This window comes from Acanthopagrus latus, chromosome 10, assembly GCF_904848185.1.
Source record: "Acanthopagrus latus isolate v.2019 chromosome 10, fAcaLat1.1, whole genome shotgun sequence".
In the NCBI taxonomy this organism is placed as follows: Eukaryota; Metazoa; Chordata; class Actinopteri; order Spariformes; family Sparidae; genus Acanthopagrus; species Acanthopagrus latus.
In genome coordinates this window covers 10,425,445-10,441,190 of record NC_051048.1, presented here as the reverse complement: position 1 = coordinate 10,441,190, position 15,746 = coordinate 10,425,445, and the positions used below count along the sequence as shown (strand labels likewise).

Genomic DNA, 15,746 nt, shown 5'->3' with positions numbered 1-15,746 from the left:
CCTCCAGAAAATTGAGAAAGTGGACCCCAGGGAGCCTGCCTCCCCTGTGTCGGATCTGCCTCGACCAGTCGTTGATGTTTGCAAGGAAACCTTCCAATAACTTGCAAAATAATATGATATAAAATCCCATGTCAGAGGAGTCCCCATGAAACATGTCCTACAGCTTCTCTACTCCTTTCATTTTCTTGGAGGCGTTTTCTTCCTCAGAGGTCACCCGGTGTTGATATGCTGGATATTAGTGTGTTTCTTCATGCATTTGCCGTTGACCCCAATAAGACTGGCACCACAATCTGGCCCCAAAGTAAGATTCAGAGATGTAATTTTAAGTTCCTTGTGTATAACCAGGAAGTGGTTTTTTTTTGGTTGGTGTATGCAACTCATTAGTTTGAACGGGTGCCATCTTTCCATCTGGTATCTAGTTCTTCTATATAAATCTATCACCCCTGCCCCGATTTGCTCAGCGACGTGAGTTCGTCGACAGGTTGTGCCTTTAACGCTTCTTTACTGAAAGAACTACAGCATCTCAGAGGAAAATGCTGTGCCTTACAGCCTTACACATTTGAAAATTGTAGTTATTTTGCAGATTCAGATTCTACATAGCCTACTAAATATGATCAGCTAACAGAGTATGCTGCCTTGCTGTTATCTATGCTAATTATTTTTTCCAAGAATGTTCCGTTATTTCTGTTATTTTAAACAGTTTATTTGTATAAATGACTGATTAAGTCGTGGGTGGGTCCACTGTAAGCTACTTCTCTCCTCTCTTCTTGACGCCAATCTATGCTATGTTTTTTGCCTTTTGGTAATTGATTAGTGTGGTCTCTTGAAGTTTGGGTCTCGGTCATCGTTTAACTGTCCTGCTGTTTGTATCGCCTCCAGTGAACGGACATCCTCCGCTGGAATGTGTTTTAAATCATGGCATACTCGGTTATTATAAAAAAAAGAAAGAAAGAAAGTAAGAAAGTGAATGTTTTGGTTAGCTTGTCTTTTTGACACTGGTATGTGCTCTGTTATCGACCGCTGCGTCAGTTCGTCGTCCTCGGTTTGCTTTCAAACTTCCAGCGGGTTGATGTCAGTGTACGCTACTTCATGTTTACTGTCGCCTTTTCTGTAAACATGGAGTCACAATGCCAGTTTTTCATGTATTTTCCCGCCGCTCCGATATCGAGTCTGTCGGACCCCTCGCAGTACGCCAGTCTCCCGCGGCGAAGGCACGTCTACCACGGGGAGACCGTCCAGTTCCTGCTGGTCATGCGGTCCCGGAACGCGGCGGAGAGGCGTGACGGCCCGGCCGGTGGTTTACCCTGGAGGGACGTGATGGGCTCTCTGTGGGCTCTGGCGAGCGTGTGCGCCGCAGAGAGCCGCCGGCAGGGACCCGGTGAGGAGGACCAGCCGGACCTCCATAGCAGCCACAGCGGCGAGGACGGTGAGGAAGAGGAGCGCGGAGAATGGGAGTCCGGGTCCTCAGACACCGGCAGAGAGCGAGCAGACGGCGGCCGGAGGTTCAGACGTTGCAGCCCGCTGCACACTCACAGCAAGTCGGCCAGTGATGGGCAACAGTGTGCAAGGGAACCAGTGAGGGTAAGAAAACAGTCAAAGTCGTTAATACAGAAGTTATAATGATATGAAACAAGCAGAAGCATTTCCCCCCACATTTCCCTTTGCCCTTCACTTTATTTAGGCCCAGTATGAAGTCTGTGTCAAAGGCGAGAACAATAATAATGTATAAAGAGGGCACCTTTAAACTCTTTGTCATCACCTGGTGATAATAGGAAGTAACCTTTAACTTATTTCCTGTGTTGACAAAAAAAAAAAAAAAAAAAACCCAAACCACTGCCTCGCACTTCCTTTCTACACAGGCCACACTCTTCACTCTTCACTCTTCTGTTTCATTTCATTCTGTCTGAGACAATCACCTGCAGCCTTCACATAATTCATACATGTATTCATACACTGATGGCGGTGGCTGCCATGCAAGGTGCCAACCAGCACATCAGGAGCGATTCAGGGGGGTTCAGTATCTTGAAAAAAAAAAAAAAAAAAAAAAAATCACAAATGCTGTCTCTTTCAGGCCAGATATGAGGTTGATCTTGGGGACCCGCCGTGCAAACCACTGTTTTTTAGAGCTCACTGTTTCACAGGGAGCCCACATTGCGGAGGCCAGAGGGAAGAGTGTGCTGAGATAGTGTCAAAGCAACTGGCTGCGAGTGAGGTGCAGGCCCACAAAGGGGGGGAAGCGAATAATTCACAAATCGGTCCCGCTGCAGGGCCTACAACATGCCGGCCATCACATGGGCGCGAGTAGAATGGATCCAGATATTGATTTCCTCATCAGTGGTTGTTATGTAATAACAGTAGGCCTACACAGGTTTACAGCTTCAGTGGATCTGTCGCATTATGTCTGAGCCTACACACACATTTTACAGACATTACAGCCATCACTGCTATCGTCTTCCTTTGTGACATGAAAGCCGTGCTTTGGACCGTTTCTTTCTCCGTGACTCCTTTTCGGAGTTGATTGTTTTGCGTTGTGCAACAGTCAGGAAAAGACACGTTGCAGTGCAGTGGTTGAAGGAATTGATAAGCTCCAAGGCGTTCCAGGGTGGCTGTGGATTTAGAGAGGAGAGCCATGGGTGGGGTGGGCCTACGTTGACACAAGCCCGAGCTTGATCAACACTGGCTGTGTCGTCGGCGAAGGGTGTCTGATTATTGAAACATGCACTGGCCCAAGGAAACCTGGGTGCATCACAAGATGGTTGAAACAGCACTGTTTTCATGTATTTTCTAGCATAAAGAATTAGATAAGACTAGATTAGACAAAAAAAAAAGATTCCAAATCCAAAATTGATTAAAATGAGCCTTCAATGAGCTTTTTCAGCACACACGTGCTAGGATTGTTTTGCCTTTGGCTACGTTGCCAGGCGAAAACAAAAAGTTTGGGCATTTTTGGCGTTTTGTTTCATTCATTTTGGCCACAAGACGCTGAAGTGCACCACCACACAGTATTTTCACTGGTAGAGGTGAACTAATTGACAGGCCAGGGACTGGAATCGGACGATTTTCAGCACGACTGCCTATCAGTGTCAGCTACGTCCCGAGCTGAAGGAGAGGAACTAAATACTGTATGTTGTTTACCCTAAATATGTGCTTTTTCTGCACACTCTCCTCTCTCACTGAGAAAGTTGAGTGCAGGCAGCCATGGAACGCAGCAGAAAAAAGGGATGTCACTCCAGTCAACGACGGGATGTGTTGTGAGTTGTTGCATCTGGTTTCTTTTGGGGTAAAGAAAACACTGTAGCCGGGGGTTATAAATTGCACATTTACTTTGAGGATAAGGCACTGTTGTCTTAACCAGAGCAGCAGTCTTTTCCAATCTCATGCAGGGCATTACAGACAGACTCCTTCCATTTTGACCTTTCACAATAAGAGTCCCAAATCCATCGGTATACATTGCATAAATTCTTATACAGAAAGAGGGCATTAAAATTCTTGCAGAATTTTCAGTAACAACCCTTTAAAATAGCTTACAACGTGTCATTTGTTATAGTTATTTAATAGTCAGTCTTTTATTATGAACATACAATCCAGAAATGTGTGTGCGCGCTGTTATTTCTAATTCTCAGAAGGAAAAACGGCATGTTAGACTTATTTCCCCATGTACTTTAAACACAATATACATGGAAATGCTCAAACTGAAAGCATTTGTAACGATGAAATTGACAATGGTAAAGGGAAATAGACACGGGAAACACGGCATGTGAAACTCGAGATTGGGAATAGCTACGCTGAAGTGGAAATGTGTTATTCATTAAATCAAAGGGAAATGATCTGCATAACATATTTTGTAGGCTACAGATTTCTTGGTAACGAGTAAAATCAATAAAGATAAATCTATGAATGTACCTTGTGAATGTAATAACAACTCAACTCATATTCTGACATTTTTTTTGGCACATGAGCATATTGTATCCAGGAATTCTAATAACTCCACCTCCGTTAAACAACATAAGATCCTTTTCTGCTGGAGGGGAAAGCAGAAATGAAGGGTTTTTGTTTTTTTTTCGCTTACACAAATTAGACAGAATAATGTAGAAATATTCCCTTCTTTCTCTTCTTTTCGGCTTATTTCGGCAATAGGACTTATACATTTGGTTGCGTAGACTTTCAAGCAACAAGCACTCCGGCCAACTCCCTCATAATCATGTTGAGCCTAAATTTCTGGATGGCAGCCGATGGTACCAGTTTTTCGTTCGGTCATTTCCTCATTTTTGATTCTACGAAAACATAATCTACACTGTGTTCAGCTACTTCTCCTGTCACTCAGGACATACCACCTTTGTCTTCCTTCTCTTCCTCTTTACTTCTCTCCATTCAAATGAAACACGCATTGTGATGTAGATTTAAATATTAATCTTCCCCATCTTTGGTACATTATGAGATGTATTCAACTCTTCTGTCCCATTCAGAGATTTGGACTCATTCCCACTGTAGCACGTCCTCATACTCCATCAGCTGCTTCTTGACGCAAGTCCAAGCCAGCATTGCACAGCTGGCTCAAAGCTTATAGTATATTTTGAATCCTTCATATTCTCCTGGCCATTATGACTCTTCAGATGTGTATTAGAATATGTTAAAACTGCCAATTAAGTTTGGCATTAGCCTTACAATCAGCCTTAAAATGTTCACATTTTTCATTTATTCTTGGCATTATTTGAAGTTTTAACAGCCAGCAATGTGCATTTGGCGCCAGCTTTTCAACGGCCAACATTAACAATCGGTTAAAATTTCCCATCTGCTAAAAGTCAGAATGATCATTTTTATGACCTAGAACAGCTTACCCATGGATTATCTATGGTGCCAGCAGTTACAAATGCGATCCATGCATAACTGTGCATTGCCTCTTCACCAGCGTGGCTTACACCTTGTCATGGTCATTTCTTGAGAACAAAGGAATGAACACATGAGAGTGTAGTCTTTTCTTCATTCAAACGCAAGTGGAAGCTTCCACCATCAACACAAACTGCGCACAAACTAAACACACAGACACACCTGTAGTTCATGCATCACAACTCATGACAGAATTATCTTTTGTGGCTCCAAGCCAAGAATAAGACAAGGGTGCTGGTAATGTAAGAAACACGAAAACAACAAATAGCATTCAAGGCCTGTCAGGTGATATAAAGAATGTCAGTCACACGAAGAACGTCACATGTGCAGTATTTTCCCAATACACCCATCGAGGAAGGCGTCGTTGGGCCACAAGTCAAATGCAGGAATTCCCCATGAAATATTGAACATACAAAAGTCACCCGATTGGCCTCATTGGTGATTTAAAATAAATTGTTTTCACAGATGAAAAAAAAAAAAAAAGGCCCTCCTCTCCAGTTTCTCTCTGACTGTACAGCCCAGCAGCCTTTAGTGTTGATAAGCTATTACTCATGGCGTGCATCAATCAAAACAAGAAGTCACCTTCCATTTCTCTCTGTTTTCAGTCATTTTGCAGACTGAGCAATTCATTGGAAAATAATAATTAACTAACCAACAAAGCATAAAGTTGTAATTTGCAGCCCCATTAGGCTTAGTCACTGGTGATCTGCACGCTGATTGATTTCGAATTTTGTGATACTCTGTCGTAATGTCTAACCCTGTGTCCTTTCTTTGTCCTCCTGCAGTCTGCTCTGGTGTCGGACGACCAGGTTATTTTCTGTCTCAGCGTCTCTTTGGACAAGCTACCTGTCGACACACTCAAAGCCAAGGTCAGACACACCTACATGAACACATATAGCGCTGGACATGACTGTAAGATGATATAAATGTATGTATGTATGTATAAATGTGTCAATTTTACATCAGTGAGCATGATTTTTTTTTTTTTTTTTTGCCTTTTCATGCTTTTAGTCCTAGGACAGATGAAGATTTCCTCAAAGTCCAAACTTTGTGCCAGCAGAGTGAACAAAAGAACTCTAATGTCCAAATCGTAAATGGTTGGTTAAAATTGGTTAATCCGTTGTGCTCTTAAATCCTTGTTGATTTCTGCTGTGAATTTCTTGAAGTCCGCCCTGAGATATTTAGGTTTCACACATTCTCATGTGTTGATCCAAAGAGGCAAAAGTCAGAAACTCGTTCTCTATGTGGTTCTTGCTGATACACTCTTTTCGATTGGCCCCACGTTTTATTTTCTTACAAGGACATCTCAGCTCGTCTCTCCATTCGATGTCTAATAGTCCGGATGATGTCTTTGCACAGCTTAGTACAACCACTTTTTAACTGATTAATTTCTTTGGTGTTTGTCCGCCTGTCTGTGATGTCAGATTATAGTGACTGTGTGGAAGCAGGAGGATGAGAGGGTGGAGGTGAGGGAACATGGCTACCTGACTCTTCTGCAGCTCAAGAGTCCAACGCACACCTTCAGAGAAGACCTCAGCACCTTCAAGACACAGGGTACACACACTCTGATTCTCTGGGCCAAAGAATTCAAACACCTGTAATTTAACACATTTTTTTGGAATTAAATTTGCAATTTAACTGTCCAACACCTGTAGTCATGTAGCGTTTCTGGGTTTAACCGTTGTGTCCATGTCTTCTTTCCCTTCCCAGTCAGCACCATCATGAACGTCCTCCAACCTCCCAGTGTCCAGTGTCAACAAATGACTGTCTCTGGAAAACACCTGACTGTCCTCAAAGGTTGACCCATCAGCTCATACTCACGTAAACACACAGATATCTTCAAAGATGCACTTCTTGTTTTGTATATATAGCACCCCGAAAACCCTAGATGGCCCTAAATATAGCTTCTGACTTACATGTCCCTCCATGTTGCAATTAACGTGAAGATACGACCTGCGCTTTACCTGGATGACGTGACCTTACCTTTCTGCCGAGGGGGATTCGCTTGACCCAGCACCTTACCGCTTCTGTTTTCTTGCCGCGCAATCAGCTGACTCGGATCAGGGGAGTTATTCGGTCCAGGTGGCCAGAGTCCGCTCTTGTCGAGGGACGTTCAGTTTTCATATAAAAACAGATCTTCATCGTGGCGTGTCCATTCATGTCAAAGCACCATACCTCTCTCTGCAGGTACAGCTAATGACAGCTGATGAGTCAGAGCCACCAGTGCAGCAGGGGAATGTCAGTTATGACATTCCCCCTCTAACATGCCTCGGGCTGTTAAAGGAAATCGGAGACAGCACTCGGACTGGTTTGATTTACGTTCCGCCCAAATCACAGCTATGATTAATTTGCACTTCTGTGCTGCGCTTTAAACCGAGCCGTAGACTGTCTAAATAGGGCCCTTTATTTTGAAAGGAGATATTCTTCTCAGATATTAAACTGATATGTTCTGTGCAGTATCTGAATCCAATATGGTGCCATTTTCTGATTGATAACTATAATCATTTTTTTTAAATCACCCACTTTCACTTGTCATGGTAGGAAAAGCACAGGTGTTAGTAACATTGTGCATGGCTCAGGCTCTATTCAAGTGTTAATACGCCTTGAAAGTGTTACACAGAGCCAGAATATCAGGGCTCAACATTTGTAGAGGATGGCGAAAAACCAAAATGCAGCTTCACTGACGCTGTTTCGACCCATCTCAGCAGCTGTAACCAGAATTAGAAGGACTAGACAAACAGCTGATGAGTGATGACCCCCTCCTTTTTCCCCAGTGTTGAACTGCAGCTCTCAGGAGGAGGTGTGTGTCAGAGATATGAAGATCCTTCCTAACTACAACTCGTCCTACCTCCCAGTGATGCCAGATGGCTCTGTACTCGTAGTCGACAATGTGTGGTAAATTCACTGTGCAAATTTTCAGATTAACCTCATCCACGTTTGAACTATACTTGTAAAGATTTGTGACTGCAATTTGCATGGTTCTGACACTATCAGCTTGACACATCTCTCTGTAGACAGGAAGCCAGCAAGACCGGCGTGTGAACAACAGGCAAAATAAGTTTTGTCTATCAAGATTTACTACACAAGTAGTTTTCAAGTGGAAAACGTGGCCTGCCAAAGCTGTGTGTCTGGTGATGATATAAGACACTGCCAAGTACTGTTTCAAATACATAAAAGTTTGTCAGTTAAGCTTTAGGGTTTGGAAAAAACCTGTTATACCAGACTTTTTTTAGGTCATTCCCATGCCTTTATTCTGATGGAGTAAGATGTCGAAACAAATAGGAAATTTGGGAGAGAGTGGTATTGAGATGATAGTATGAACTGCAACCATTTAGCTACACTCCCATTCCCCCACCTTCTGCAGGCTGGCTGGTTTCTCATGTGACAGCCATTCTTTGAACTTTGAACTTTGCAAAGAAAAATGACTTGGGGGTTGCTGAAAATTAAGACTGTGAATTCAACCAATGTGAACGCAACTCTCATGAGATGGTGCAAGGTTAAAGATGGCGATGCCCAGCTTTTAGACTACAAACCAAACAAGCTAGTTTTCACCAGCGTCCCCAAACAAACCAAGCTTCAAATAAAATGGAATTGTGGGAACCATAAACATTCAAAAGAACAAACAATGAAAACTTCTTTACAGTTTGGAAGTGAAATAGATATTTGTACTGAGGACTAAGCTCCTTCTGCTGACCAGCTGTTCAGCTCTTGCAGTGTTCACTTCATGCGGTTAAATCAGGAAATGTGTTTGGTGTTCGTTAGATTCTGCTGACAAAACAGTTCTTTCTCTGCACTCTCCGCTAAAGCCACAAGTCAGCTGAGGTCACCACAGCATCATTTTATCGGATGGACAACGAATCATCACGTTTACCAAGCATGCTCAGCGCCCTGGAGGAACAGAACTTCCTGTTCCAGCTGCAGCTGCAGGACAAAGCAGAGGAGGACTCCAGTGAGGTGAGGAGTACAGAAGCCCCTTACAGCCATAGGATCAGTTATTTCTCTCGGTGCAGTTGTCTTGAGTGAGTTAATTATTACATTTCCTTGAGGTGACAGACTGTTTTCTCATGATAACAGTTTCATTTATCTCGTCAATCTCAAGATAACAAATGTTGCCATCCTGAGTTAACAAGATAAATTAACCTTTTATCAAAAACAAAAGGTCTCTCTCTCTCATTATTTGTATTACTAACATACTTAATTTGCCTGTACCATTCAAACACAGCCACATTTATAGTCTGTGCGGCAACAAGCACTACATATTAATACTATTGTTACTCTGCTCTTGCTCTTAAAGTAGACATAGTGTAAACACCCTCATATCAAATCAGTAGATAAAACATTTGAAGGGCAAACGATTAAAATAAAAGTTCATATGGTTGACTTTGAAACTCCCATGTTCACCACACAGAGCAGTGTGTAATGGTTGTCTCTCAAGGGTCTTAAAAAGTCGCTTTCTCATGATGGAGCTCTCTTCAAGATTTGTTATTTTGTGACAGTGAAGTTAGCTTTATTTGGAAATCTTGGCAAAATGATCCCATTATTGGCCATTATACAAATTGTGTTATGTTGTGAAAATTACATAAAGAATTTGTGATCTGGAGAACACAAATTCAGTCTGACTTGACCCTTTTCAGTTTGAATCACTGCGGTCAATGAGCGACAAACTGTAAATTGAAATATGCCCAAATAACATTTGTTATCTTGCTCCATAGTTAAGACTTAAATTACCAAGTCTCAAACATCTGGCTGCAAAAATCCACTTTTAGACACTGTCACTGCCTGTAGTTTGAAAACATCTAATGTACTTGGCCTATATGTTGCTGTAGATACTTGAGGATAGTTGACTTAGTGCACAGACTTAGTTTGCTTGAAATTTTTGGGGGGACAACAACATGTATTGGATATACATACTATAATTGTTAGTTGGATTAATTCATTTTTGCTTTTGATTTGCTCATAGGATTTCTTTTCAACATAAAACACAGAATATCACCAGACTTATTGTTTAAATTTGAGCGATGAAATGTACATGTTTCTAGTACATTCTCTGTGCACATGTATGAAATAAGTTTATTGTCTATATTTCTGTAGGGTTTGGAAGTCCCATTGGTGGCTGTGTTACAATGGTACACTCCAACCCTGCACTTCACAAGGTAATGTTTCTCCTCTGTCCAACATTTGGAATGTAGCCTATAAACAATCCTCCTTAACTAGAAAGTTGTACACTCTAAGAAATAAGCATTGCAAATGGGTTCTTCTGAAGGGCTTCCAAAAAAGCTATTTTTTAAAAACAACCCTTTTTGAAAAGAAAAAAAACGTTTTTAAAGGGTTTTTTGTAAGTACATGGGTATTTCTTAAAACAAAGCTTTTCAATGCATTTTGGCATTCCGTACAAGCGTAAACGGTGTTTGAGGTCACTGAAAATGGAGCTTTTGGAAAACTCCTGCCAGGGTGAAGATTTTCAGAAACTCAGTTTTTGTGGTTTCGTGAAGACGGGAAAAACAGGTTTTTTTGGATTGCCTCCTTTTGTTTTTGACATAATGGACAGCAACTGCCGGGAGCATTTCCTCCATGTTGGTGTGCCGCAACTCGCTCTAGGTTGGCTTGGAACGGCTCGGCAAAGGTGGCTTGGGTCTCCGGCCATTAGCTTTGTAGCGACCCCTGCCCAGACCTTGCCACTTCCCAACATGGGTTCTACATGATTGACCCGGGTGGGTTCTCATTAGTAGCATTAGATGTTAAAAGGGTCTGGGTGGAACCCCCAGAGAGAATGGGGATCATTACACCATAGACATGGTCCCTGAAGAACCTCTGTGGATGGGTTCCAGATGGACATTTATAAAAGGTTTTACCAGGAACCAAAATGGGTTTTCCTATGGGGACGAGCCAAAGAACTACATGGTTCTAGTTAGAACATTCTTTTAAGTATACAGTGAGATAAGATAAGAGATTAAACAACATAGTCGTATAATCATATGGACGATTGAAGGGACAATTATGAACATGTCATAGCCTAAAGTTGGCTATTTCCAGAGTTCATTTCCAATAATTGGACTGGGACACTCGTTGGGGCAAAGCCATCCTTAATGAAATACGTTTCACTTGTGCTTTTCATGCTATTACTATACATTTCTATCCTGAAAAAGGTCTGTTAAAGGAAATCAAAACACTGTTTTTTGCTTCCTCTCCAGATACATCTCTAGTTTTTACTCATTGCCCAGTATACGCTTGGATCGTCCTCGGCTGGTGATGACAGCTTCCTGTCCCAGCACTGTCAGGCCTCTGGAGCGCTTCTGGGTAACATACACCCTGCGGAACAACTTGCAGGACTTCTTGGGTGTTGGTCTCATCTGGAATTCTGACGGTGAGAACAAACCGTACTGTCACTTTCTGCTCTAACCTTGTTGTTGTGCAAATAGCTTTCCACTCACTACATTTTAACCAGTTGAGTTATTGTTGATTTGCTCCAAGGGACAACAATGCAGCCTCTTTCATCCAACATGATTCTTAAAAGGGGACAGATGCCTTAAATCTCTAACCTAATGCTTTTGCATTAAAACACTCATTTCCTGGAAGGGTTGATTGACATTAGCCAAACTGGGATAGAAACAGCGAAGTGAAGTTGCATACTTGTTTAGTCTTAGAGTGAAAAGTAAAGAGTCACTAAACCCTAACTATTAGAAAAGCACTTTATTCTGTCTTTAAGCAAACCTTCTTTGGGTCAATACTCTTTCTATCAATGCACTTTCTCATCCTTTCTCCTACATGTATTTGTTACCTGCTCTTCTCTGCCAACTGCTTCCTTCCACTATCTACCCGTCTCTCCATCAGCTCATAGAGGAGGTCAGCAGGACACTGGGAAGGGGTCGGTGGTGTGCCAGTCTCCCTTCAATCGACTCGGACAGTGTAGGAAGGGCTCCTCCATCTCTTTCACCGTGGCCTTCCAGATCCTTACGACCGGACTCTTTGAGGTACAATACAATAATGTGTGTAGGCGCAGGCACGTCCCTGCTTCCCTCCTGTCTTGTCGTACAATCGTACGTTAGTTTCACGTTATTCAGTGTGGTGATTATTCTGTTTTACTCCATTCAGTATTACTCAGAGTGCTCTCCCATCTTATCCATCCCTTTCCTGCTCCATGATAACCCCAGCTGAGCCAGCATATGAAACTGAAGCTCCAGTTCACAGCCTCTGTGTCGACCCCTCCCCCTCCTACTCCTCCATCATCATGTAGCCCTACAACCCTGCTGGAGAGACACAGCCCAAGCCAATCTCAGAGTTTCTACCAGCAGCACCCGTCCAGGTCTCACCAAGTCAGGTAGGGAGGATCAGAGCGTAGCAACACGCTGTTTCCCATCTCTCCACTCACCCTAACCCAAAAATTGCAAATCATTGCAGATATGTTAAAAGACACAAATGTTATGCAAAACCTACACGTTCTATCAAAAACACTGTATCTTTGACTCAGTGTCTCTGCTGGCTGTAGGTCAGGCAGCGTGATGGAGTGTCAAGCAAGTTACCTTCCGCCTGACCGCATCATTTCCCTTGAAACAATAGCCAAGAGAGAGTGTAAGGTCTTCGTGCAAGACACCAATCCAAGAAGGACACAGCAGGTAAAAAAAGTAGCTTCAACACTTTTACATGTATCTTAATGATGACGTGACGCAATGATTCCAAAAAACATTCCTTTCCATCTAGCAGTAAAGTCAGACACGCTTACTAGACCAGAAACATACACTGGTACAATTCTGGTCAAAATTCTTCAATAAAACGTCATCAAAGCGTGTTTTAAGCAAATCTCAACCCTGTTCTCTCCCTTCAGATGAACTGGAAAGGGGGTTTTAGCGGAGAAACAAACATCGATGTGTGATCCCTCTGACTGAGCCTCATCCCGATGGAGAGATTTAGAGAGAAACAGTGGGCTGCAGGAATCAGGCCTGGATGGAGCGATAGACGGAGGACCAGAGAGGAATACTGACAGATTGAAAGCGGAAGGCTATGAAGTGAGGGCGCAGGGCAGAGATAACGACAGAATGGAAGTTCTCTGGTGGAGGAACAACAATTCCTCATTGCACGGTTTTATCGCATCCATGCTCCTTCCATCAATTACCTCCATTCCTTTGAATCATTATCCTGGGTCTAACCCCATCAGAGTTTATGCACACACACACACGTTTACACACTTTCTGACCCTTCTTCAAGTCTTTGTTCAGTGTTACTCAGTGTGTTGTTCTTATTGCCTTCCTATGCCTGGTGGATTTTGTAAATAGTTCTAGTTAGTAGAGTACATTTCCGCAAATTTTAAGGAATCGTTTTTATGGCAGCTCTCATTTTTGTATAGGGCGTCATTGGAAAACCCCAGATTGCCCGCTTGTGTCAGTCCTCGGCACACAAATAAAGCTGGAGGGATCCAGGAGTCGAGTTTAAAATACAGTCAGTTGTTTGGCAAATGGAAAGAAGCCTAGCATTGGTGGTATTAATATTGATAGACTTTTAGGTTAAAATTTGATTGTTTATGCTTTTTTCTTAACTGCAGAACAGCTACATGACAACTTTCCTGGTGGGAAGTGAATTGCATAGGAAAAAGAATATATTTAGATACATATTTATAGATAGAATTTGGATGTGAGTGTGAACTAGACCAGTACAGTCTTTACACTGGCTACTTAATTTAAATCTAATTATTGTAATGCCGTGTATTTATTGTTAATATTGGATTGTTATTTTTTTTCTGTTCTGTACAATTAGATTTTTTTTGTCACATACATTCCATTCCAAGTGCAGCAGTGTACAAACACCATTTACAGTGTAGCTCCCTCATCTCAGTGTCCTGTAGCTGAAAGACCAGCTGTGTATCATACATAATAGCTTCCAGTGACATACATCTGTAACATGAGTCTCAGGCACATGCAAAGTATGGTTCAACTGTTTGTAGAGGTTGTTGCTGGAATTACGCCGCTCAGAGACAGACTGTGTTGACTTGCAGTTTCCTACAATCCACACCTCCCCCCTGTTATCATAGTGAATGAGACAACAAAAACATTAACGTTTTAAGAAAAGAAAATATCCCTGGCAGCTACCAAACCCTCCCAGGTCCTCACTTTGGATCGGTTGTATTTCCCTACTTTTTCTGCGCAGTTATTCCCAGTTGGTAAAGAGGAGAAATCCATCAGTTGAAACAGTTAAAAGTGTGGACAGATGAAGCAGCAGCCTTACCGCACTGTTTTGAGTGCACAGACTGGCAAATATTCAGGCAGGTTCACACCATATATAACACAGTATTGTTTTAGCAGTCCCATTTTTTTGTTTGAGACTTGCTATCTTTCTTTGTTTTCGGTCGATTTTTTCCAAAATCCCTGATTGCGGGAGGTTGAGATCAGCTGTGCGCAGCATGGTGGCGACTGACTCCTGATTGAGGAGTGGAGGCAGCTTGGGGCATTTTCCCTCCCAGCCAATCACGGTGTGATGACACCCTTCTTGTGAAGGTTTAAAAGAGGTGGGGAACGGTACCCAGGTGGCTCTTGTGCTCATTCTGAATCTGTCCATGACCCACTGAGAACCGCGTTCCCCTTAGATTGCCAGCTAGAAACTCTTGCCTGTGTCGTCCTGTTGGGTCATCTTGGCTGCCCCCATTTCTCTAGTGAGGAATGGAAACTGTGTTTATTTGGGAATCCTTTAAAATCCAAGCTCCTATACACCTTCAGTTTGACATTTTATTTCCCTGAGGGTTGTAGGAGGTCATTTGTTTGTTATACCCAGATGAGGCATGTTTTTTTGTTTCTATTTTTACGTTGGGCTGGCCTGTAAGCAATTTCCAGCCAGTGCCGCCACAATTATAATTATATTGTGGCAAATTCAGTCAGCAAAAATAAAAGCTGCAGTTATAAACTCTCCAAAGGAACTTTTATCTTTTATAAGTATTTTCCTGACAGCTGCTTCACACCAAACTATTTTACTGTATGAATCTGGACTGTGTGTTTGACCTCTCGATGAGAAGAAGAAGAACACGGATCATTATTCAGGAAACCCTACCCGATCCTGTCGGCGAGTCATGAGTTTTGAATATTCACCGATGTGTATCAGCTGTTCCTTGTGTGCAAATGTGCAAGTTGATGTGGAGATACACATATCAGGATGTTTTTATTACCTGAACCGCCTGATCCACCGTCTGAGATTGTACACAGATTATCTGCCATTTAACTAGCAAAATGGACTTGGAAATGCCTTAAAACCTTCATAGAAGCAGTGACAATACTGTTTTATTTTTTTGTTTTCAAACCAGGCTGTAATTTAGAATGCCATGTCTTGACAAGAAGTATTTTAATTGGTTATGTGTGAGCTCTTCTAACACCTAATTAAAAAAGTTTAGATATGGGCCTCTAATTGCTGCGATTTGCTGGATCTCCACCCTGCAATTTTCTATAGTCAGGTGAGAAATGTGTGTCTAAGGAGTGTGTCTCTGTAGAACTATCAGGACCAACAGATTTCTTGGCGTTTATCCTTTTAAGAGCGTCATATACTTGATTTTTGTCTATGGGAGCAACATTTAAAATCAAAAGATTTGTTTTCCTTCAGCAAAGAAAAATCTTATTTGTCCTCTTCAACAATCAAACAATAAACTGGAAGATTTGAAATCCTGATTTAAGGTTTTTGTTTTTTTTTTTTGTGTCTGTAATCATTTTCATTTTTCAACTTCACTGAGTCCCTGAAGACATCGACTTCAAGACCTTCCAACATTTTTCAGGGTTGTTTAAACTGTAACACATTTCTTTGAGATAAAATAATACATTTATTTCTTACATACCTGAAATGTATCCAGTCCAAGTTAATTTTAGATTTTCTTGCAGTTGACCAAACAA

At 42.0% G+C, this 15,746-nt stretch overlaps 1 protein-coding gene across 2 annotated transcripts; it reads left to right on the top strand.

Annotated features, from left to right (window-relative positions):
- The first annotated feature begins 491 nt into the window (after positions 1-491).
- Positions 492-15,527, top strand: trappc14 (trafficking protein particle complex 14). 2 transcript variants are annotated; one of them, XM_037111989.1, is made up of 12 exons: positions 667-1,581; positions 5,673-5,756; positions 6,312-6,441; positions 6,598-6,684; positions 7,662-7,782; positions 8,694-8,841; positions 9,979-10,040; positions 11,079-11,251; positions 11,719-11,858; positions 12,039-12,205; positions 12,374-12,500; positions 12,710-15,527. In XM_037111989.1, exons 1-12 carry the CDS (start codon positions 1,090-1,092, stop codon positions 12,755-12,757), a joined length of 1,779 nt encoding a protein of 592 aa, XP_036967884.1. In that variant the 5' UTR covers positions 667-1,089; the 3' UTR covers positions 12,758-15,527. The 2 variants fall into 2 exon arrangements, with proteins under 2 accessions (XP_036967885.1, XP_036967884.1); XM_037111990.1 differs by lacking the exons at positions 12,374-12,500; positions 12,710-15,527 and having other exon boundaries at positions 492-1,581; positions 11,980-12,118.
- The last annotated feature ends 219 nt before the right edge of the window (positions 15,528-15,746 follow it).